Source organism: Carcharodon carcharias, chromosome 1 (genome assembly GCF_017639515.1).
Source record: "Carcharodon carcharias isolate sCarCar2 chromosome 1, sCarCar2.pri, whole genome shotgun sequence".
Classification (NCBI taxonomy): domain Eukaryota; kingdom Metazoa; phylum Chordata; class Chondrichthyes; order Lamniformes; family Lamnidae; genus Carcharodon; species Carcharodon carcharias.
Window position 1 is genome coordinate 226,318,342 of NC_054467.1, and position 25,324 is coordinate 226,343,665.

A 25,324-nucleotide genomic window follows, 5' to 3' on the forward strand; every position below is an offset into this window, starting at 1 on the left:
CCCCCTTTCTGTTTCCCCCTTCTTTTTTTTCCCAATAAATTATAAAGATTTTCCTTTTCCCACCTATTTCCATTATATAAAAAAAAACCCACTAGAGCTATACCTTGAGTGCCCTACCATCCATTCTTAATTAGCACATTCGTTTAGATAATATCACCAACTTTAACTTTAACACCTATGTGTTCTATTGTACTATTGTTGTTGACATCTTTTGATGATCTGCTTCTATCACTGCTTGTTTGTCGCTACAACCACACCAACCCCCTCCACCTCTCTGTCTCTCTATCTCTCCGCCCCCCACACACACACCTTAAACCAGCTTATATTTCAGCTCTTTCCTGGACTCGAACTCAAGTTCTGTCGAAGGGTCATGAGGACTCGAAACGTCAACTCTTTTCTTCTCCGCCGATGCAATTAGGGACGAGGACTTGACAAAATGCTCATTTGACAACATTTGAGTAAAGCATAATAGTAGAGCTAAGATACACTGAAGTTCAATGGATTGAATATTTTCTCATTCTTGTATGCATACATCCTATGGTAAAAGTACAGCATTAAACCAAGACAGTAAATAGTCAAAGTCTGCCATAAAGTACTTATCTATTGCAGTTCTGTCACTGAAATGAACAGAGATGGTATAGATACAAGAAATCTAAAACAACTCAGCAGTATTCAGACAAAGACAAGGCACATACAAACATGAAATGGAGAATACATTCCCTAATAACTATAAATAACTACACAATGCGAGATTGGGCATAAAAATCAGAAAGGCACCAAGTTCAAACAAAATGGTGATGTGAGCATGGTTAATACTGGAAACGTTGTAATTAGCCTATTTCCCTAGACTAGGGGCAAAAAAAGTCTATTTCTGTTTAGCAGAAAAGGATGTGAGAGAAGATAGAATCAAGCTTGACTATGATGGCCTCTCCCCACCATAAAACAACCCGCCAACACTAATTCATAAGATACATGCAGACCATAGTCAATTCTTCAAACTACATTGAAAAGGATAAAATTGAGATGGAAATAAGAAGGGAAGATGGAGAAGAGAAGTGTACTCCCATCAGAAATATCAACTGTTGGCACTTCCAAAACTTTAAATCCAAGACTACATGATCACTGCCTGCAACCTCATTGAGCTCACCAGCCATTGTAATTTAAATAGAGAATTATTGAGATAACACGGAATAATCGATATGGAAGCCCCATGACACCGTAGAGGCTTCACCTTAAGCTGGCAGAACAATAGCTACAAGCAAGGTGACATTTTTTAAACAGCATCTTCAGTTGATGAGCGATTTATGATCAAACCTTTCATTAACATTGCAAACTTTAAAAAAAAATAAACTCCATTGTTTTAGATTGCTAGTCAAAGTTACAGGCATAGAAACAATATGCATTTTTAAGATGACTCATGTTAGGAAAGAGAATTTTGATCCGATATCAGTTTGTAGTTCATTTGAGTAGATTCAGTTCAGGTGATGCACACCTCAGATCATCCATCTTCTCAGAAAGAAGACGATCAACTTTGTTCTGGAAGAAAAATTTATTTTTCAAAAGATAATATTCAAACATTATTCGTGTCTTTTTACAGAGCACCTTCAGTTTGTTTGCTGTTACTTTATCACGGAACAAATAAAATTTACTAAGAACTGCTCAATTAAACAAAAGCAGACAAGTCATTCCTGAGCCACATTTATGCAAGTCTCAATGACTAGGTAACAGCAGGTTCCCTCCCAACTAGAGAGAGTAATTTATGTAGAGGGGAAAGGTTATGGTCAGTAATCATGCAGCTTTCCTGTCAGTTGCTAATGGTGTCCACTGCAGAGAGTCCCAGTGGAAGCAAGCAAATCCTTTTTTAAAATTCTTTCACAGGATTTGAACATCACTGGCCATGCCTGCATTTGTTGCTCTTCTCTAATGGCCCTTGAGGTGGTGGTGAGCTGTCTTCTTGAACTACTGCAGTCCATCGGGAGTTGGTACACTCAGTGCTGTTAGGAAGGGAGTTCCAGGATTTTGACCCAGCGACAGTGGAGGAACAGTGATATAGTTCCAAGTCAGGATGGTGTGTAGTTTGGAAGGGAACTCCCATGCATCTGCTGCTCTTGTACTTCAAGGTGATACAGGTTTGGAAGATGCTGTTGAAAAAGCCTTGGTGGGTTGCTGCAGTGCATCTCTTGGATGGCACACACTGCTGCTACTGTGCTTTCAGTGGTGGAGGGAATGAATGTTTAAGATGGTGAATGGGGTGCCATTCAAACAGGTTACTTTGGCTTGGATGGTGTCGAGATTCTTGGGTGTTATTGGAACAGCACTCATCCAGGCAAGTGGAGAGTATTCCATCACATTCCTGATTTGTGCTTTGTAAATGGTGGGCAGGCTTTGGCGAGTCAGGAGGTGAGTTACGAATTTCCAAATTCCCAGTCTGACTTGCTCTTGTAGCCACACAATCTGGCTGGTCCAGTTTAGTTTCTGGCCAATGGTAATCCCCTAGGATGTTGATGGTAATGCCATTGAATGTCATGAGGAGGTGCTTTTGATTCTCAATTGTTGGGGATGGTCATTGCCTGGCACTTGTGTGGCGTGAAGGTTATTGGCCACTTATCAGCGCAAATCTGAATGTTTTCCAAATCCAGAACAAGGCACAGGAATACACGATGAATGGTAGGACCCCGGGAAGTACCAAGTATCAGAGGGACATTGGTGTACACGTCCACCTGTCTCTTAAGGTAGCGGGACAGGTAGATAAGGTGGTTAAGAAGGCACATGGGATACTTGCCTGTATTAGCCGAGGCATCAAATATAAGAGCAGGGAGGTTATGCTGGAACTGTATAAAACGCTGGTTAGGCCACAGCTAGAGTATTGCATGCAGTTCTGGAATCCACATTATAGGGAGGATATGATCGCACTAGAGACAGAAGAGATTTACCAGGATGTTGCCTGGGCTGGAGAGTTTTAGTTATGAGGAGAGATTGGATAGACTGGGGTTATTTTCTCTGGAGCAGAGGAGATTGAGGGGGAACATGATTGAGGTGTATAAAATTATGAGGGGCATAGATAGGATAGACAGGAAGGAACTTTTCCCCTTGGTGGAGGGATCAATAACCAAGGGGTATAGATCTAAGGTAAGGGGCAGGAGGTTTAGAGGGGATGTGAGGAAGAATTTTTTCACCCAGAGGGTGGTGGGATTCTGGAACTCACTGCCTGAAAGGGTGGTAGTGGCAGAAACCCTCAGAACATTTAAGAAATGTTTGGATATGCACTTGCGATGCCATGGCATACAAGGTTATGGGCCTAGTGCTGGAAAATGGGATTAGAATAGTTAGGTACTTGTTTGACCGGTGCAGGCTCGGTGGGCCAAAGGGCCTTTTTCTGTGCTGTAGACCTCTATTGTTGCATATGGACATTGTTATTTTAAAATCCTTCCATGGCCTCGCCTCCCTATCTCTGTAATCTCCTTCAGCCCCTTAATCCTCCGATCTATCTGCGCTCATCTAATTATGGCCTCGGATATCCCCAATTTTAATCACTCCACTGGCCTAGTCTTCTGTGGCTTCAGCCCCAAGCTCCAGAAATCCCATCCAGGTTACTCCACCACTCCCCCTCACTTCTCTATGTCACTGCGCAAAACCTTGCTCCTTGCCAAGCTTTTAGTCACCTGTGATTATCATTTCCTATATGGCTCAGTGCCATAATTTGTTTAATAGCTGCTCCTGTGAAGTGCTAGATGATGTGCTTTGAATTGTTGTTTGTGACCTGGTGCTGAAATGGTTGGTCTCCAACAACCACATCTTTCTGTCTACTAGGTATGACTCCAACCAGTGGAAAATATTCCCCGATGGTCCCCAGTGACTTTAATTTTCCTAGAATTCCTTGATATCACACTCAATCAAATGCCTTGATATGAAGGGCAATCACTCAGCTCACCTCTTGAGTGCAGCTCTTTTGACTATGTTTGGACCAAGGATGTAATGAGGTCTGGAGCCACATGGCCCTGGCTAAACTCAAGCTCAGGTTTATTGCTGAGTAAGTAAGTATGCTTGATAATATTGCCAATGACACCTTCTATCACTTTGCTGATGACTCAGTGATAAGGCAGTAATTGCCAATCAGAAAGTAGTCTGATTTGTCTTTCTGTTACTTAATTCCCATTTACCTGCTTTGGTTCCATACCCTTTAACAACCTTGCCAAACAAAAATCTATCAATCTCAGTTTTGAATTTTTCAATTGACATAGTCTCAGCAATGAAAAAGTTCAATTTTTCCACTATTCTTCGTGTAAAGAAATGATTTGACATCCTGCCTGAACAGCCTAGCTAATTTTAAGGTTATGCCACCCTGTTCTAAACACTCCCACTAGAGGAAATAGACTCTCTCTTTACCCTAACAAACCCATTCATAATCATAAACATTTCAATCAGCTCACCCTTAATGATCTATATTTAAGGGAATGCAAGCCAATCTATTAAAACTTATCCTCATAATTTATCCCTTTTCCTCTGTATCGTTCTGGTGAATGAGCATTGCACCCCCTCCCAGGCCAATAAATCCTTCCAGATGTGCTGCATGGAACTGACTGCAGTACTTCAAATGGGTCCCACCAAGCTTTTCTACAGTTGTAACATACCTTCCACCATTTTGTATTCCAGCCCTCTTTGAGATAAAGGCCAACGTTCGATTAGCCTTTTTAAGTATTTTCTGTGCCTGTCCACCAAGTTTCTTTTTCATGATTTTTGTACTTGGATCTCAAAATCTCTCTTATTCTTTGAATTGACAAAATACCTTGACATGTTCTCAGGTTCAAAGCTGATGACCTCACACCTCCCTACTTTGAACTCCAGTTGGAAAAATATGGGTAAATAATTGAAAAACTGCACAATTTTGTTAACGGCTAATCACATTTCACTAACTTGATTGAGTTCTTTGATGGAGTAATAAAGGGGGCTTATGAGAGTAGTGCTGTTGATGTTGTGAAAATGAACTTTCAAAAGTTGGACAAGCTCCTATATAATCAACTTGTAAGCAAAACTGAAGCCCATGGGATTAAAAGGGCAGTGTTGTTTGGATACAAAACTAGCTAAGGGATAGAAAGCAGAGAATTGGGAAAAAGACAGGAAAGTGGAATTGAGGATTATCAGATCAGCCATGATCTCATTGAATGGCGAAGCAGACTCGATGGGCCGAATGGCCTACTTCTGCTTGTACATCTTATGGTCTTATGGCCTAATAGTCCTGAATGGCTGCCTTAAAGGGGTGATGGAAGCAGAATCATTAGTAACTTTGAAAAACAGAATTGGACAAATACTTCAAGGGGGAAAAATTGCAAAGCTATGGGGAAAGAGTGGGTGTGTGGGATTAATTGGATAGCTCTTTCAAAGAACTAACACAGGCATAATGCACATCCTTCTGTGCTGTATCTATCTATGATTCTGTTTTTTTTATTCGTTCATGGGATGCAGGCATCACCAACTAGACCAGCATTTACTGCCCATCCCTAATTGACCTTTGAGAAGGTGATGATGAGAGTCCTTCTTGAACCACTGTAGTCCATGTGTTATAGGAACACCCACAGTAAATAGGAAGAAGTTCCATGATTTTGACCCAGCAACAGTGAAGGAACAGCAATATAGTTCCAAGTCAGAATGGTGTGCGGCTTGCTGGGGAACTACATGTGGTGGTGTTCCCATGCATCTGCTGCCTTATTCTTCTAGGTGGTAGAGGTCACGAATTTGAAAGGTGCTGTCGAAGAAGCCTTGCAGAATTGCTGCAGTGCATCTTGTATATAGTATACACTGCTGCCACTGTGCATTGGTAGTGGAGTGAATGTTGAAGGTGGATGGGGTGCCAACCAAGCAGGCTGCTCTGTCCTGGATGGTATCAAGTATCTATTAACACAAACTGTACCACAGCCTACCTGACCATAATAGCAAGTGTTCTTTTTCCCTCATCTTTCTCTTCTATCATAAGAGATGCAATCCCATGCTGAGTTATGCTTCCTTGGCTACTAACTGCATTCAAATGCCTTGCCCATTGTTTATAGCTAAAACTAAATCTTTTGCTTTCAAAATGGGATCCCGAACCCTACGGAGTTTGCATGGTCATCAAGCTTCTGTATTTTTCCTAAGTGACAGTATTATTTTCCTTTGTTTTGCTGACATCATCTCTTGAAAGTTGGAACATGAGCCCCAGAAACATGTTAATATTTGCAGAATGTCCCACGCGCACATTTGAAAAGAAGTGGCCGAGCTAGTCACTGTCAACACGCTTCCATTGTGAAGATTATCACAGCCAATTCAACTTTATATCCACATTGCCTGGATAGCAATCAGATGCTGATGTTTTATGTCCTCAGATCAATGATCTTGGGGGAGTTTCCTGCCTCAAATGCTGTTGCAGTTGAAAATCTGTTTTCTAATTTACAGGCATAAAGCTACTGAGCATGAGGCCTTTTAGGCTGGGTAATTTCAGCGGAATCCAGATGAAAAAGATCCTCTTTAAGACAAAATATACTCAATTTGCTTCAACAATACAGACTAGAAGCAACATCACACAAAAATAGATACAGCAGCGTAAAGCACAGGGGTATATGTCTGCAACACCACAGAGCAACAGTCAGACATTGATTTGTAACTGTAATCTCCAGCAAAGAGGTCAAAGAGGAAACAACTAGGCACATCCAGAGGGAAGGGTGCTCATACCAGAATAATGACCGATTGCAGAAATATGCAATGATAAAGTTAGAAAAGTACAATTCTAAGCTTAAACTAGTTCTGGATGCAGTGTTTGTGAAGGAGAACTAGGAAAGATGTACAATTTTGACCTTTATTGTTGGGATGTCAGTTTTAATTACCCAATAAAGCTATATTGAGTGGGTACATGGGAGTGGGCATCACAGGCCATCCTGGACACCTTGGTGACCATTTTCATTGTAGCACTACCAGAAATTTTCTATCAGCCTGTCCCTAAACTTCTTGAGCAGAGACAATTTTTACCAGGGTTGAGTGAAACTAAATTCAACAAAGCAAGAAACTAGTTCAAAGGGAAAGGGGCATCATGTCTTTGAAGAAAAATAAACTGTTTTGTAAATAACAACCTCATTTTCTCTTATTATGTGAACACAGGCAGAGATCAATCACAATTTAACTATTTTTTTCAAACAAAAAACGTGCTTATTGTTTTTAGGCTGCAGAAAGTTTAGAAGAATGGTGGAGCAGTCACTGTCAACATGTTTCCATTGTGAAGACTATTGCAGCCAATTCAACACCTTATATCCACACTGTCTGGATAGCAATCAGATACTGATGTTTTATGTCCTCAGATCAGTGATCTTGGGGGTGGTTGCTGCCTCAAATGCTGTTGCAGGAAACAAGAGGGTGTGGAATAACAGCACCCAGCATTATTAAAATTGTTTTGCATTTGGAGTCTGGAATCTGCCCAGACTAGATGTGCAGTCTTAACATTAAAAAGATAATATCTGTTTAGTCATAAACAGATAGGAAAGTAAACACTGACCAGCTCCAGTTTTGTTTCCTCAATTTTCACTTTGGCACTGTAGACATTCTGCAAAACACAAGTTCAACACTACAAAATAAAGAGTTACTCTCACACAGAAACAAAGAATTAGAGGTAACATTTTAATTAATGGCACAAGACAAGTTGCATTTGGGACAGAATTTCAACTCCCCATCCAGTTCCTAATCTTGCCTGTAAAATAGATACAGAGCACTTACGGGTGTTAAGTTAAGGTAGGAGTTCAGTTTTGCATTCAAAGATTCTACTTCCTTCTTCACATTTTCCAGCCTCTATAACACAAAGACACAGAACATCAGGCTCAACAAATTCCACTTACCACGCTGTTTGACAGAAATTGTTCCCACATCACCACCTTCCACCACCCACTCCCAAATCAGTAGTTGAGAGACAAAGTGATCTGGTGCCTGCGCAATGCAGGCTGATAGACACTCAGAATCAAAGAATTGTTACAGCACAGGAGGAGGCCATTTGGTCCATCTTGTCTGCACCGGCTCCCCGAATGAGCAACTCCCCTAGTACCATTCCCCCGCCTGCTCCCTGTAATCCTGCACATTCTTCCTATACTGATAACATCTAATTCCCTTTTGAATGCTCCAGTTGAACCTGCCTCCATCATACTCTCAGGCGGTGCATTCCAAACCTTAACCACTTGCTGTGTAGAGAAGCTAGTCCTCATATCACTTTTACTTCTTTTACTAATTACTTTACATCTGTGCCCTTTTGTTCTCGTATCTCCCACGAGTGGGAACAGTTTCTCCCTATCTGCTCTGGCCAGACCCCTCGATTTTGAGTACCGCTATCAAATCTCTTTTCAACCTTCTTTTCTCTAAGGAAAACAGTCCTAATTTCTCCAATCTATCTTCATAACTGAAGTTCCCCATCCCTGGTACCATACTCGTGAATCTTTTCTGCACCATCTCTAATCTTCCTAAAGTGCAGGGCTCAGAATTGGACACATTACTCTAGCTGAGGCTGGACTAGTGACTTACACAAGTTCAACATAACCTTGTTCTTGTACTCTATGCCTCTATAAAGCCCAGGATATTGTATGCTTTATTAACTGCTCGCTCAACCTGTCCTGCCACTTTCAATGATTTATGCATATTAACACCCAGGTCCCTCTGCTCCTGCACCCCCTTTAAAGGTGTACCATTTATTTTATATCGTCTCTCCATGTTCTTCCTACCAAAATGAATCACTTCACATTTCTCTATATTGAGCTTCATCTGCCACCTATCCGCCCATTCCATCAACTTGTCTATGTCCCTTTGAAGTTCTACACTATCCTCCTCATAGTTCACAATGCTTTCAAGTTTTGTACCATCCGCAAACTTTAAAACTGTGCCCTGCAAACCAAGGTCTTTTTTTTGTTCTTTCATAGGATAGGGCGTCACTGGCTAAGCCAGATTTTTATAAGGGCCCATCCCTTATTGCCCTTGAGAAGGTGGTAGTGAGCCACCTTCTTGAATCGCTGCAGTCCATTTGGTGTAGGTACACCCACACTGCTGTTAGGGAGGGAGTTCCAGGATTTTGACCCAGCAACAGTGAAGGAACAGCGATATATTTCAAAGTCAGGATGGTGAGTGACTTGGAGGGGAACTTGCAGGTGGTGGAGTTCCCATGCATCTGTTGCCCTTGTCCTTCTAGTTGATAGAGGTCGCAGGTTTGGAAGCTGCTGTCTAAGGAGCCTTGGCAAATTGCTGCACTGCATATTGTAGACAGTACACACTGCTGCCTCTGTACACTGGCGGAGGAGGGAGTGAATGTTGAAGGTGTCAATCAAGTGGGCTGCTTTGTCATGGATGGTGTCGACCTTCTTGAATGTTGTTGGAGCTGCACTCATCCAGGTAAATGGAGAGTATTCCATCACACTCCTGACTTGTGCCTTGTAGATTGTGGACAGGCTCTATGGATTCAGGAGGTGAGTTATTCTGTGCAGAATTCTGACTTGCTCTTGTAGCCACAGTTCAGTTTCTGGTCAACATTCCCCAGGATGTTGATAGTGGGGGTTTCATCGATGGTAAAGCCAATGAATGTTATGGGGAGATGGTTAGGTTCTCTCTTGTTGGAGATAGTCATTGCCTGGCACAGAATGTTACGTGCATGGCATGCATGTTATTTGCATTAATGGGTCATTAATATATATCAGGAAAGGCAAGGATCCCGACACTGACCCCTGGGGAACTCCAATACAAACCATCCTCGAGCAAGAAAAACATCCATTGACCACTACCCTCTGTTTCCTGTTGCTCAGCCAATTTTGCATCCATGTTGTCACTTACCCTTTTCTTCCATGAGCTATAACTTTGTTCACCAGTCTGTTGTGTGACACTGTATCAAATGCCTTTTGGAAGTCCATGCACATCACATCAGCAGCATTGACCTCAACAGCCCTCTCTGTTACTTCTTCAAAAAACTCCAGCAAATTAATTAAACACGATTATCCCTTAAGAAATCCATACTGCAAGTTCCCCTCCAAGCCACTCACTATCCTGGTTTGGAATTATATCGCCGTCCCTTCACTGTCACTGGGTCAAAATCCTGGAACTCCCTCTCTAACAGCACTGTGGGTGTACCTACACCACATGGACTGCAGCGGTTCAAGAAGGCAGCTCACCACCACCTTCTCAAGAGCAATTAGGGATGGGCAATAAAGGCTGGCCTGGCCAGTGAAGCCCACATCCCTTGAATGAATTTTTTTTAAAAACTGGCTTTCCTTAATTAACCCACATTTGTCCATGTGACTATTAATTTTATCCCAAATTATTATTTCTGGAAGTTTCCCCAACACCGAAGTTAAGCTGACTGGGCTGTAGTTGCCAGGCTTATCTTTACACCCTTTTGTGAAAAAGGGTATGACATTTGCAATCCTCCAGTCCTCCTGGACCACCCAAGTCTAAGGAAGACTGAAATATTATGGCCAGTCTCTGCAATTTCCACTCTCATTTCCCTCAGTATCCTTGAATGCATTACATTTGGTCCTGGTACCTTATCAACTTTAAGTATAGATAACGTATCCAATACCTCCTCCTTTACAATTTTAAACCCATCTGGTGTCCGAATTATGTCTTCCTTTACCATGGCCTGGGTAGTATCTTCTTACTTCATAATGACAGATGCAACGCATTCATTTAATACCTCAGCAATGCCCTCTGCCCACACGTGTCAATCCCCTTTTTGGTCCCTAATCGACACTGCTCCTCCTTTTACCACCTTTTACTATTTATATGCCTATAGGAGACTTTAGGATTCCACTTTATGCTAGCTGCCAATCTCTTTTAATGCTCACTCTTTGCTTCTCTTGTTTGCTTCTTCACCTCTCCTCTGAACTTTTTATATTCAGCTTGGTTTTCAATTGTATTTCCCTCCTGACACCTGTCTTAAGCACACTTTTTCTTCCTTATCTTAAATTCTCAACACATTCGCTGCCCCAAATTGGCCCCTAACCATTTTGCTGCCAGACAATCTGGTTCAGGTCCAAGGAGGCTAAATCAGGATAAACGGTTGGTCAGATTTATTGCTGAATTAAAATATTCTTAGCACTTTGCCAACAAAACACAGAGAGTGCAAGTACTGACTCTTCTAACAAGGCACACTCTCATACCCACCTCAGAGAGTTCCACTAGCGATTGATGATCCAGAGATGCGTCAAATCCAACCTGCTTTAGATCATTCTTTCAAAGAAAAATGGATTATCAAAGATTAAACTTAAAAGTAACATTTCAAAGTCTCAAAACAGGAAAGAGGGAACAAGTACAAGTTACATTGCAATAGGTTTTCACTCTTTCCATTTCCCTTCTATGGTAAGGTACTTGGTAAGGTACAGAGCAAAGTGCAAATATCTCACACAGTAACAGAAGAGTGGGGGGTGGGGCAGGCAGCAGCATGAAATAAAAATCCTGAAAGGCAGAATGAGATATCAAAAATGCTTCCATTTCTTACATTTAATTGCAATTTTCAAAATTGCAAGCTCATTCAGCCCTTTTTTTTAAAATAACTCATTCTGCTATCTCTCCTACCCTGCTATCTATTGCATGATTCTATCACCATATTAAAAATATTGCCCAATTTTCTTTAAAAGCAATATAACATTATTAACTGTACCCCCACGGATGTTACTCGAGCTTCCTCACACTGTTGGGCTCACCTAGTGTCTAGTATTAGTGAATAATTTTGAACTCTTTCCTCCCACCCCCGCACTTCTTCTGAAAGTGCAGACTTCCTGCTGGTCTACAATTTTAAATGGGGGTTTCCAAGAAGATGAGCCAAATGGCTTCATGTGCTGTACTATTCTGTGACTCTGTGACACCAATTCTGAACGGCAGGGTACAGGGGATGTTTAATCAAAGTCCTCATCCAATGTCCACACTTCACTATTAGTAGCAAGATATCAATGGATGGAAGTCATGATATCCAATTCTAATGAATTGCTTGTGTTTCTAACCTCAGCCATTCCACAGTGGAGAAATGCCAAAGGTTTCTCACAGGAAGAAGAGGAGAAAAAATATAAGCAAGTTCAAGCTGTTGTCCAGAACCTCAGTGACTGTTTACAGAACAGCACCGACGGATGCTTGGAAATAAGTAGCAACGTCGGGTTTGGTACCTCTCCCACGTAGTTTTTTTTGTAGATAAACCTGTACAGTGAAAGTCAACTGGCCATTTGGCCACAGGAGCAGGCATCAGAGCCAAGTTGATCTTGTCCTGACCCAACATCCAAACACATGCACCTTCAACCCTGAATAGCCCTGGTTCATTTCTAATGTCCCCAGTTGAAACCAATTCTAGCACTTTCAATGCTCCCCAAAAAGCCTTTTTGCTGCTGTGAAGAACATCAAATTCAATCCACTCTGTTCGCATTCAACCTCATATGAGCTGGGATACACAACATGATCAACGGCCAAATGTAAAATAAAGTTTTGGGCTGCTTGAGTTTCTGGAGTTCTCAGGACTAGCTAATCCATCCGAAAACTGATAAAACCCATTCCAGGGATAGCTGTCGGCTGGAGTGCTAGGCAATCAGCCTTGAAACCGTAATCATAACACTGACCTCTAAACTTTGGCTTAGTTGGTTCCATTCATTCATCTTTTTTATGAAGAAGTCCGCATTCTGCTTTTTACACTCTGCTTTTGCCTTTGCTTCAATGAGATTGGAATCTGTCGTCAGTAAATCCCTTAAAATAAGACAATGCATTACACATGCTGAAATTTCACCTCCCTCGGGCCATGTGATGTCAGTACTACTGAATGGTACATTTTGTCATTATTTGTATAACGGTCACCATGAGACAGAGATCAGATGCAGATGCAGCTCCTCTATCTTCATAGAACCATAGAAATGTTACAGCACAGGAGGAGGCCATTCGGCCCATCTTGTCCATGCCAGCCCAAGGACACTCAGGTGCCCTTTCTAATCCCACTTTCCTGCACCCGGCCCATAGCCCTGCAGCTTACAGCACTTAAGGTGCAGATCCAGGTTCTTTTTAAAAGAGTTTAGGGTTTCTGCCTCTACCACCAAATTGGGCAGCGAATTCCAGACACCCACTACCCTCTGCGTAAAAATGTTCTTCCTCATGGCCTCCCTACCCCTTCTGCCACTTATCTTGAATCTATGTCTCCTGGTTCTAGAATTCTCCACCAAGGGAAATAATTTTATCCTGTCCACTCTATCTATTCCCCTCATAATTTTGTACACCTCAATCAAGTCACCTCTCAGCCTTCTTTGTTCTAAGGAAAATAACCTCAACCTATCCAATCTCTCCTCATAGCTACACTTTTCTAACCCTGGCTACATTCTTGTAAACCTCCTCTGCACTCTCTCCAGAGCTATTACATCCTTCCTGTAATGTGGTGATCAGAACTGCACACAATACTCCAGTTGTGGCCTCGCCTGTGTTTTATACAATTCCAATATTATATCCTTACTTTTATATTCTATACCTCTGCCAATGAAGGAGAGCATTCCATATGCCTTACTTACAACCTTGTCTACTTGAACTGCTGCCTTCAGGGACCTGTGTACTCGTACGCCAAGATCTCTCGCTTCATCTACCCCTCTTAGTATATTCCCATTTATTGTGTAATCCCTGTAACTGTTTGACCTCCCTAATGTATGACCTCACACTTCTCTGTGTTAAAATCCACCTGCCACTTTACTGCCCACTCCACCAACCCATTTATATTGTTTTGGAGATTATGGCTATCCTCTGCACTATCTACTACTCGGCCAATCTTTGTGTCATCTGCAAATTTCCCAATCATGTTTACGTCCAAATCATTAATATATAACACAAACAGCAAGGGTCCCAACACCAAGCCCTGTGGAACACCACTTGAGACAACTTTCCATTCGCAAGGGCATTCATCGACCATTACCCTTTGTTTCGTGTTACAAAGCCAACCTTTTATCCAGTTTGCCACATTACCCTGAATCCCATGGGCTTTTACTTTCCGGACGAATCTGCAATGTGGGACCTTGTCAAATGCCTTGCTAAAATCCATGTACACAACATCCACTGCACTACCTTCATCAACCCTTCTTGTCACTTCCTCAAAGAATTCAATCAAATTTGTGAGGCAAGACCTTCCTTTAACAAATCCACGCTGACCATCTCTGACTAGTCCATGCCTTTCCACATGACAGTTAATCCAATCTCTCAGGATTGATTCTACTAATTTGCTCACCACCAAAGTAAGACTAACTGGCCTATAATTGTTTGGCATTTCCTTTGATCCCTTTTTAAACAATGGAACTACGTTTGCATTTCTCCAGTCCTCCAGTACCTCACCTGTATCTAATGAAGATTGGAAATTCATCCTCAGAGCATCTGCTATCTCCCAAACAAAAACAAAAACAGAATTACCTGGAAAAACTCAGCAGGTCCGGCAGCATCGGCGGAGAAAAGAGTTGACGTTTCGAGTCCTCATGACCCTTCGACAGAACTTGAGTTCGAGTCCAAGAAAGAGTTGAAATATAAGCTGGTTTAAGGTGTGTGTGTGGGGGGGCGGAGAGAGAGAGAGAGAGAGAGGTGGGGAGGGGGGTGTGGTTGTAGGGACAAACAAGCAGTGATAGAAGCAGATCATCAAAAGATGTCAACAACAATAGTACAAAAGAACACATAGGTGTTAAAGTTAAAGTTGGTGATATTATCTAAACGAATGTGCTAATTAAGAATGGATGGTAGGGCACTCAAGCTATAGCTCTAGTGGGGGTGTTTTTTTTTAAAAAATAATGGAAATAGGTGGGAAAAGGAAAATCTTTATAATTTATTGGAAAAAAAAGGAAGGGGGAAACAGAAAGGGGGTGGGGATGGGGGAGGGAGCTCACGACCTAAAGTTGTTGAATTCAATATTCAGTCCGGAAGGCTGTAAAGTCCCTAGTCGGAAGATGAGGTGTTGTTCCTCCAGTTTGCGTTGGGCTTCACTGGAACAATGCAGCAAGCCAAGGACAGACATGTGGGCAAGAGAGCAGGGTGGAGTGTTAAAATGGCAAGCGACAGGGAGGTTTGGGTCATTCTTGCGGACAGACCGCAGGTGTTCTGCAAAGCGGTCGCCCAGTTTACGTTTGGTCTCTCCAATGTAGAGGAGACCACATTGGGAGCAACGAATGCAGTAGACTAAGTTGGGGGAAATGCAAGTGAAATGCTGCTTCACTTGAAAGGAGTGTTTGGGTCCTTGGACGGTGAGGAGAGAGGAAGTGAAGGGGCAGATGTTGCATCTTTTGCGTGGGCATGGGGTGGTGCCATAGGATGGGGTTGAGCAGTAAGGGGTGATGGAGGAGTGGACCAGGGTGTCCCGGAGGGAGCGATCCCTAAGGAATGCCGATAGGGGGGGTGAAGGGAAGATGTGTTTGGTGGTGGCATCATGCTGGAGTTGGCGGAAATGGCGGAGGATGATCCTTTGAATGCGGAGGCTGGTGGGGTGATAAGTGAGGACAAGGGGGACCCTATCATGTTTCTGGGAGGGAGGAGAAGGCGTGAGGGCGGATGCGCGGGAGATGGGCCAGACACGGTTGAGGGCCCTGTCAACGACCGTGGGTGGAAAACCTCGGTTAAGGAAGAAGGAGGACATGTCAGAGGAACTGTTTTTGAAGGTAGCATCATCGGAACAGATGCGACGGAGGCGAAGGAACTGAGAGAATGGGATGGAGTCCTTACAGAAAGCGGGCTGTGAGGAGCTGTAGTCGAGATAGCTGTGGGAGTCGGTGGGTTTCTAATGGATATTGGTGGACAGTCTATCACCAGAGATTGAGACAGAGAGGTCAAGGAAGGGAAGGGAAGTGTCAGAGATGGACCACGTGAAAATGAAGGAGGGGTGAACATTGGAAGCAAATTTAATAAATTTTTCCAAGTCCCGACGAGAGCATGAAGCGGCACCGAAGTAATCATCGATGTACTGGAGAAAGAGTTGTGGAAGGGGGCCGGAGTAGGACTGGAACAAGGAATGTTCCACATACCCCATAAAGAGACAGGCATAGCTGGGGCCCACGCGGGTACCCATAGCCACACCTTTTATTTGGAGGAAGTGAGAGGAGTTGAAGGAGAAATTGTTCAGCGTGAGAACAAGTTCAGCCAGACGGAGGAGAGTAGTGGTGGATGGGGATTGTTCGGGCCTCTGTTCGAGGAAGAAGCTAAGGGCCCTCAGACCATCCTGGTGGGGGATGGAGGTGTAGAGGGATTGGACGTCCATGGTGAAGAGGAAGCGGTTGGGGCCAGGGAACTGGAAATTGTTGATGTGACGTAAGGTGTCAGAGGAATCACGGATGTAGGTGGGAAGGGACTGGACAAGGGGAGAGAGAAGGGAGTCAAGATAACGAGAAATGAGTTCTGTGGGGCAGGAGCAAGCTGAGACAATCGGTCTACCGGGGCAGTTCTGTTTGTGGATTTTGGGTAGGAGATAGAAGCGGGCCGTCCGAGGTTGGGCGACTATCAGGTTGGAAGCTGTGGGGGGGAGATCCCCAGAGGAGATGAGGTCAGTGACAGTCCTGGAAACAATGGCTTGATGTTCAGTGGTGGGGTCATGGTCCAGGGAGAGGTAGGAGGAAGTGTCTGCGAGTTGACGCTCAGCCTCCGCGAGGTAGAGGTCAGTGCGCCAGACAACAACAGCACCACGATATAAAAACAAAAAAACTGCGGATGCTGGAAATCCAAAACAAAAACAGAATTACCTGGAAAAACTCAGCAGGTCTGGCAGCATCGGCGGAGAAGAAAAGAGTTGACGTTTCGAGTCCTCATGACCCTTCGACAGAACTTGAGTTCGAGTCCAGGAAAGAGTTGAAATATAAGCTGGTTTAAGGTGTGTGTGTGGGGGGCGGAGAGATAGAGAGACAGAGAGGTGGAGGGGGTTGGTGTGGTTGTAGCGACAAACAAGCAGTGATAGAAGCAGATCATCAAAAGATGTCAACAACAATAGTACAATAGAACACATAGGTGTTAAAGTTAAAGTTGGTGATATTATCTAAACGAATGTGCTAACAGCACCACCCTTGTCAGCGGGTTTGATGACAATGTCAGGGTTGGACCTGAGAGAATGGAGTGCAGTAAGTTCAGAGAGGGACAGGTTAGAATGGGTGAGAGGAGCAGAGAAATTGAGACGACTAATGTCGCGCCGACAGTTCTCAATGAAAAGATCAAGAGAAGGTAAGAATCCAGAGGGAGGGGTCCAGGTGGAGGGAGAATATTGGAGATGGGTAAAAGGATCCGTTGAACTGGGAGAGGACTCCTGCCCAAAGAAGTGAGCCCGGAGACGAAGACGGCGGAAGAAGAGTTCAGCATCATGCCGAGCCCGAAATTCATTGAGGTGAGGGCGTAAGGGTATGAAACTAAGTCCTTTGCTGAGCACTGAACGTTCAGCATTGGAGAGGGGAAGGTCAGGGGTATAGTGAATACACGGCTGGGGTTGGGATTGGAAGAAAGGGTGGGGACCGAGCGACAGGCAGCGGTGGAGGGTCCTAGATGGGTGTTGGTGTCAATGAGTTGTTGGAGCTTGCGTTCCTTCCCTTCCTTGACCTTTCTGTCTCAATCTCTGGTGATAGACTGTCCACCAATATCCATTACAAACCCACCGACTCCCACAGCTATCTCGACTACAGCTCCTCACACCCCGCTTACTGTAAGGACTCCATCCCATTCTCTCAGTTCCTTCGCCTCCGTCGCATCTGTTCCGATGATGCTACCTTCAAAAACAGTTCCTCTGACATGTCCTCCTTCTTCCTTAACCGAGGTTTTCCACCCACGGTCGTTGACAGGGCCCTCAACCGTGTCCGGCCCATCTCCCACGCATCCGCCCTCACGCCTTCTCCTCCCTCCCAGAAACATGATAGGGTCCCCCTTGTCCTCACTTATCACCCCACCAGCCTCCGCATTCAAAGGATCATCCTCCGCCATTTCCGCCAACTCCAGCATGATGCCACCACCAAACACATCTTCCCTTCACCCCCCCTATCGGCATTCCGTAGGGATCGCTCCCTCCGGGACACCCTGGTCCACTCCTCCATCACCCCCTACTCCTCAACCCCATCCTATGGCACCACCCCATGCCCACGCAAAAGATGCAACACCTGCCCCTTCACTTGCTCTCTCCTCACCGTCCAAGGACCCAAACACTCCTTTCAAGTGAAGCAGCATTTCACTTGCATTTCCCCCAACTTAGTCTACTGCATTCGTTGCTCCCAATGTGGTCTCCTCCACATTGGAGAGACCAAACTTAAACTGGGCGACCGCTTTGCAGAACACCTGCGGTCTGTCCGCAAGAATGACCCAAACCTCCCTGTCGCTTGCCATTTTAACACTCCACCCTGCTCTCTTGCCCACATGTCTGTCCTTGGCTTGCTGCATTGTTCCAGTGAAGCCCAACGCAAACTGGAGGAACAACACTTCATCTTCCGACAAGACACTTTACAGCCTTCCGGACTGAATATTGAATTCAACAACTTTAGGTCTTGAGCTCCCTCCCTCATCCCCACCCCCTTTCTGTTTCCCCCTTCCTTTTGTTTTTTTCCAATAATTTATATAGATTTTTCTTTTCCCACCTATTTCTATTATTTTTAAATATTTTTAAATCTTTTATGCTCTCCCTACCCCCACTAGAGCTATACCTTGAGTGCCCTACCATCCATTCTTAATTAGCACATTCGTTTAGATAATATCACCAACTTTAACTTTAACACCTATGTGTTCTTTTGTACTATTGTTGTTGACATCTTTTGATGATCTGCTTCTATCACTGCTTGTTTGTCCCTACAACCACACCCCCCCTCCACCTCTCTCTCTCTCTCTCTCTCTCTCTCCGCCTCCCACACACACTCCTTAAACCAGCTTATATTTCAACTCTTTCTTGGACTCGAACTCAAGTTCTGTCGAAGGGTCATGAGGACTCGAAACGTCAACTCTTTTCTTCTCCGCCGATGCTGCCGGACCTGCTGAGTTTTTCCAGGTAATTCTGTTTTTGTTTTTGTTTTGGATTTCCAGCATCCGCAGTTTTTTTGTTTTTATATCTGCTATCTCCTCCCTGACTTCTTTCAGCAGCCTTGGAAACAATCCATCTGGCCCTGGTGACTTATCAACTTTCAAGGGTTTCAACCCTTTGAGTATTTCCTCTCTCTTTATGACTATCCCGTCCAATATCTCACAGTGTTCCTCCTGGGCTACTATATCTACATTCTCCCTTTCCTTTGTAAACATGGAGACAAAATATTCATTCAAAACCCTTCCCACAGCCTCTGCATCTACACACAAGTTTCCATCTTCATCTCTGACAGGTCCCACTTTTTCCTTAACTAACCTTTTAGCATTAATGTATTGGTAAAACATCTTTGGGTTATCTTTAACTTTACTTGCTAATCTTTTTTCATGCCTTCTCTTTGATTGCCTTATTTCCTTTTTTACTTCGTCCCTGCACTTCCTATATTCATCTAGGCTATCTGCAGTGCCAAAAACTGCAGAGACCAAAAACTTTTAAAAAGAGATTTGAATTCCAAGTGACTGAGGCAAAAAAAATCACATGACAAGATTTCACATTTTTAGACTTTTACTGTAACAAAAACTGAAATCAACATCCAATAAACGTCTATACAAAAGCAAAATGCTGCGATGCTAGGAATCTGAAATAGAACAAAAAATGCTGCAAATACTTTAGCAGGTCAGGCGCATAGTTAACGTTTCAGATCGATGACCTTTCATCAGAACTGATTAAAGTATTTATATGAAGATAAGTTCTGAAGAAACGTCATAAACCTGAAACATTAACTGTTTCTCCCCACAGATGCTGCCTGACCGGCTGAGTAATTCCAGCATTTTTTGTTTTTATTTGAGTAAATATAAAACATTAGTGTATTAGTGCCTCCTTAACTTTTGTAATGCCGTGTTATAGATTATGCCGCTCTCTCTGAAGAACCGTAGTCTTTACAGGAAGCAGTCCTTCAAGAAAGGATATACTTGCATTGGAGGCAATACAGCGAAGGTTCACTAATTGGTGCCTGGGATGAGGGGGTTGTCCTGGGATGAGAGGTCGAGCAAATTGGGCTTATATTCTCTAGAATTTAGAAGAATGAGAGGTGATCTCATTAAAACCTATAAAATTTTGAAGCGGCTTGATAGGGTGGACTCTGAGAGATTGTTTCCACCGGTCGGGGATTCTAAAACACAGGGCACAGTTCAGGATAAGGGGCCAATCATTTAGGACTAAGACGAGACGAAATTACTTCACTCAAAGGGTTGTGAATCTTTGGAATTCTCTACCCCAAAGGATTGTGGATGCTCCATTGCTGAATATATTCAAGGCTGGGATAGACAGATTTTTGCTCTCTCAAGGAATTAAGAGGAGTAGTCAAGAAAATGGAGTTGAAGCCCAAGATCACTATATTAAATGACAGCACAGGCTCGATGAGCCATGTGATCTACTCCTGCTCCTATTTCTTGTGTTCTTGTGTCCAAAGTTACTCCCAGCTTCCAACAGGCTTGCCTCCTTCCATTTCGCTGAATAGTCATTTCCCTCAGCCTTCTGGGAATCCCTGAACTGACTTCTAGCAGCAAGGCCCGCTCCAATGATTCCTTTTCCCAGACATGCCAGGGCGAATTTTCTAACACCCTTAAATTTAATAGGGACAGCCTCTGCTCCCATCCCCACCTTGCCTGGTGGCTAACAGAGAACTGCCTTTTTCCCTGCTGCTTACAGCAGCTTCTGTCTCTTCTTACTATGTCCAGTCTCTGACTCATTAAGTCTGCAAGCAGCAAGAACCACCTTCTCTCCCTCTGTTTCAGGTGTTAAATCTGGCACTTGGGTTTCAATAGAACTTGACCTGGGCTCCCGGTCCCCATGGCAACCAGCTCACTTAGGCTTATTGCCAGGCAGAACTAGTGGAGATCACATTTCCCTCTCCACTACTCCATTTTACCTTGAATTAAAAGAGACAGTTTAAAACATTACCATCTTATAAAACTTTGCACTCATAACAAAACACAGAACTGCATCTTCTACCCCAGTGTGAAATATCAGTTTAAGAAAATAGTTCAGACTCACAACATAGATATATCCCAGTGAGGAAGGAGGATTCCAGGAAGGGGATAAACCAACCATGGTTAACCAAGGAAGTTAAGGATAGTATCAAATTGGTATCATAGTGGCAAAGCTTAGTGGTAAACCAGAAGATTGGAATAGTTTTAAAAACCAACAAAAGATGACCAAAAAAAATAGAGGGAGGAAATAAACTTTGAAGGTAAACTAGCAAGTAATATAAAAACAGATAATAAGAGCTTCTTTAAATATATAAAAAGGAAGAGAGAGGCCAAAGGCAGGAAAGTGGAGTTGAGGATTTTCAGATCAGCCATGATTTCATTGAAGATGAGCCAAAGACTTGATGGGCCAAATGGCCTGCTTCTACTCCTACATCTTATGGTCTTATGGTAAATCCTCAATGTTTAAATTCTCAACGTTGATTTCAAATTCCTTCAAGACCTCACCATTCCTTACCTCTAATCTGTTCCAGCCCCATATCCCTTTGAGAATGCTGCGCTCATCCAATTCTGGCATCTTGCACAACCCGATTTTCATCACTTCACCATGCCTTTTGCTGCCTAGGCCCTAAGCTCTAGAATTCCCTCCATAAAGCCCTCCACTCTTTAAAACCTTCCTCTTTGACCAAACCTTTGATCATCTGGCCCAACATCTCTTTATGTGGCTCAGTGTCAAATTTTGTTTGGCAACACTTTTGAAGCACCTTGGTGTGACTTGCTACATCAAAGAGGAGCTATATAAATATAATAAAAATTGCTTTTGAACAGAGAAGAGAAACCCATGGAATAACAGAGCGAGGAAATGGGAAATGGAAAAATTTTCCACAGCTTCCATGATGTATCACTTGCAGATCACACTTAAAATATAATGGCTCTGCTAATGGTGTTGGTTTGATAGACTATCTCACCACAAGAGGCTCTTGGCATCCTGAGAAAGCGGTAACACTCCCTCTAGTGGACATGAACTACTATTGTAGCAATAAAAACAGAAAATGCTGGAAAAACTCATTAGATCTGGCAACATCTGTGGAGGGAGAAACAGAGTTAACATTTCGAGTCCATTTGACTCTTCTTCAGAGCTAAAGGGAAATAGAAATGTGATCGATTTTATACCTTTTCAGAGGGAGTGGAGCAGGTGGAGCAAAATAGAAGGTCAGGGAAAGGTGGAGCTCATGAGAGATTGACAAAGATGTCAAGGACACAATTCAAAGGGAGTGCTAATGGTATTGTTAAACACTAAAGGAAATGCTAATAGTGGTAAAGGTAAGATTGCAGAATGTGTTAATAGCAGAACAAGGGTCAGCGCTCTGTGAAAGCACAACATAGAAACAAGTGACAGATGGCCCTGTTTTGGAGGGTGGGGGGTTGTTGGGGGAAAAAGGATAAAAAAGGATATAAATAAATAAAAACTAAATTTGAAAATGGATTTAAAAAGGGGTAAAGATGGAGGAGAGTTCATGGTCTGAAGTTATTGAACTCAATGTTAAGTCTGGAGGGCTGTAAAATGCCTAATCAGAAGATGAGGTGCTGTCCCTCAATTTGCATTGGGCTTCACTGGAACATAAAAACAAAAAACTGCGGATGCTGGAAATCCAAAACAAAAACATAATTACCTGGAAAAACTCAGCAGGTGTGGCAGCATTGGCGGAGAAGAAAAGAGTTGACGTTTCGAGTCCTCATGACCCTTCAGCAGAACTGGGTGAATCCAAGGAGAGGGGTGAAATATAAGCTGGTTTAAGGTGGGGGGGGGGGGGGGGGGGGGGGGGCGGCGGTTGTAGGGACAAGCAAGCAGTGATAGGACCAGATAATCAAAAGATGTCACAGACAAAAGAACAAAGAGGTGTTGAAGGTGGTGATATTATCTAAACGAATGTGCTAATTGCTATGCCTGTCTCTTTACGGGGTATGTGGAACATTCCTTGTTCCAGTCCTACTCCGGCCCCCTCCCACAACTCTTTCTCCGGTACATCGATGATTACTTCGGTACTGCTTCATGCTCTCGTCGGACCTGGAAAAATTTATTAATTTTGCTTCCAATATCCACCCCTCCATCATTTTCACATGGTCCATCTCTGACACTTCCCTTCCCTTCCTTGACCTCTCTGTCTCGATTTCTGGTGATAGACTGTCCACCAATATCCATTACAAGCCTACCGACTCCCACAGCTATCTCGACTACAGCTCCTCACACCCCGCTTCCTGTAAGGACTCCATCCCATTCTCTCAGTTCCTTCGCCTCTGTTGCATCTGTTCTGATGATGCTACCTTCAAAAACAGTTCCTCTGACATGTCCTCCTTCTTCCTTAACCGAGGTTTTCCACCCATGGTCGTTGACAGGGCCCTCAACCGTGTCCGGCCCATCTCCCGCGCATCCGCCCTCACACCTTCTTCTCCCTCCCAGAAACATGATAGGGTCCCCCTTGTCCTCAATTATCATCCTACCAGCCTCCGCATTCAAAGGATCATCCTCCGCCATTTCCGCCAACTCCAGCATGATGCCACCACCAAACACATCTTCCCTTCACCGCACACCCCCACCCAGGCGGCATTCCATAGGGATCGTTCCCTCTGGGCACCCTGGTCCACTCCTCCATCACCCCCTACTCCTCAACCCCACCTATGGCACCTCCCCATGCCCACGCAAAAGATGCAACACCTGCCCCTTCACTTCCTCTCTCCTCACCGTCCAAAGGCCCAAACACTCCTTTCAAGTGAAACAGCATTTCACTTGCATTTCCCCCAACTTAGTCTACTGCATTCATTGCTCCCAATGTGGTCTCCTCAACATTGGAGAGACCAAACGTAAACTGGGCGACCGCTTTGCAGAACACCTGCAGTCTGTCCGCAAGAAAGACCCAAACCTCCCGGTCGCTTGCCATTTTAACACTCCACCCTGCTCTCTTACCCACATGTCTGTCCTTGGCTTGCTGCATTGTTCCAGTGAAGCCCAACGCAAACTGGAGGAACAGCACCTCATCTTCCGACTAGGCACTTTACAGCCTTCCGGACTGAATATTGAATTCAACAACTTTAGATTTTGAACTCCCCCCTCCATCCCCACCCCCTTTCCGTTTCTTCCCCCTTCCTTTTGTTTTTTCCAATAATTTATATAGATTTTTCTTTTCCCACCTATTTCCATTATTTTTACATCTATACCTTTTATGCCCTGTTAGTCTTTCCACCCCACCCCCACTAGAGCTGTACCTTGGGTGTCCTGCCATCCATTCTTAATTAGCACATTCGTTTAGATAATATCACCACCTTCAACACCTCTTTGTTCTATTGTCTGTGACATCTTTTGATTATCTGCTCCTATCATTGCTTGCTTGTTCCTACAATTCCTCCCCCCCACTTCTCTCCCCCCACCCCCACCTTAAACCAGCTTATATTTCACCCGTCTCCTCATATTACTCAGTTCTACTGAAGGGTCATGAGGACTCGAAACATCAACTCTTTTCTTCTCCGCCGATGCTGCCACACCTGCTGAGTTTTTCCAGGTAATTCTGTTTTTGTTCACTGGAACATTGCAGCAAGCCAAGAACAGGCATGTGGGCATGAGAGCAAGATGGTGAGTTGAAATGGCGAGCAACAGGAAGGTCTGGGTCATGCTTACCGACAGAGTGAAGATGTTCCACAAAGCGGTCATCCTGTCTGCATTCAGTCTTCCCAATGTAGACGAGACCACATTGGGAACAGCGAATACAGTAGCCAAAAGCGAAGGAGGTGCAAGTGAAGCACTGCTTCACCTGAAAGGAGTGCTTGGGTCCTTGAACGGTTAGGAGGGAGGAGGTAAAGGGGCAGGTGTTGCACCTTCTGTGATTGCATGGGAAGGTGCCAGAGGAAGAGGATGAGGGAGGAGTGGACCAGGGTGTCACAGAGGGAAGAGGGAACAGTCCTTAGGAATGCTGACAGGGGGTTGGGGGGGTAGGGGTTGGTAAAGGAAAGGTGTGTTTCGTGGTGGTATCAAGCTGGAGTTGACGGAAATGGCAGAGGATGATCCTTTGAATGTGGAGGCTGGTGGGGTGAAAAGTGAGGACAAGGGGGACCCTATCATCATTCTGGGAGGGAGGGGGCAGAAGTGCGGGAGATGGGTCGGACACAGTTGAGGGCCCTGTCAACCACAGTGGGTGGGGGGGAACCCTCAGTTAAGGAAAAAGAAAGACATGTCAGAAGTGCCATTATGCAAGGTAGCATCATCGGAACAAATGCAATAGAGGTGGAGGAACTGAGAGAATGGGATGGAGTCCTTACAGCATGCAGGGTGTTAGGAGCTGTAGGA

The 25,324-nt window shown here is 44.0% G+C and overlaps 1 protein-coding gene across 2 annotated transcripts in view; it reads right to left on the reverse strand.

Annotated features, from left to right (window-relative positions):
* Positions 1–363: 363 nt before the first annotated feature.
* Positions 364–25,324, reverse strand: part of haus1 (HAUS augmin-like complex, subunit 1) — a 52,733-nt gene continuing 27,772 nt past the window's right edge. For both annotated transcript variants that reach the window (XM_041191494.1, XM_041191501.1), the window contains exons 5-9: positions 12,585–12,708; positions 11,146–11,211; positions 7,735–7,806; positions 7,517–7,564; positions 364–1,536 (exon numbers count right to left, since the gene is read on the reverse strand). In XM_041191494.1, coding sequence (XP_041047428.1) covers positions 1,459–1,536; positions 7,517–7,564; positions 7,735–7,806; positions 11,146–11,211; positions 12,585–12,708 — 388 coding nt within the window. In that variant the 3' untranslated portion in view covers positions 364–1,458. The remainder of the gene's footprint in view (positions 1,537–7,516; positions 7,565–7,734; positions 7,807–11,145; positions 11,212–12,584; positions 12,709–25,324) is intronic.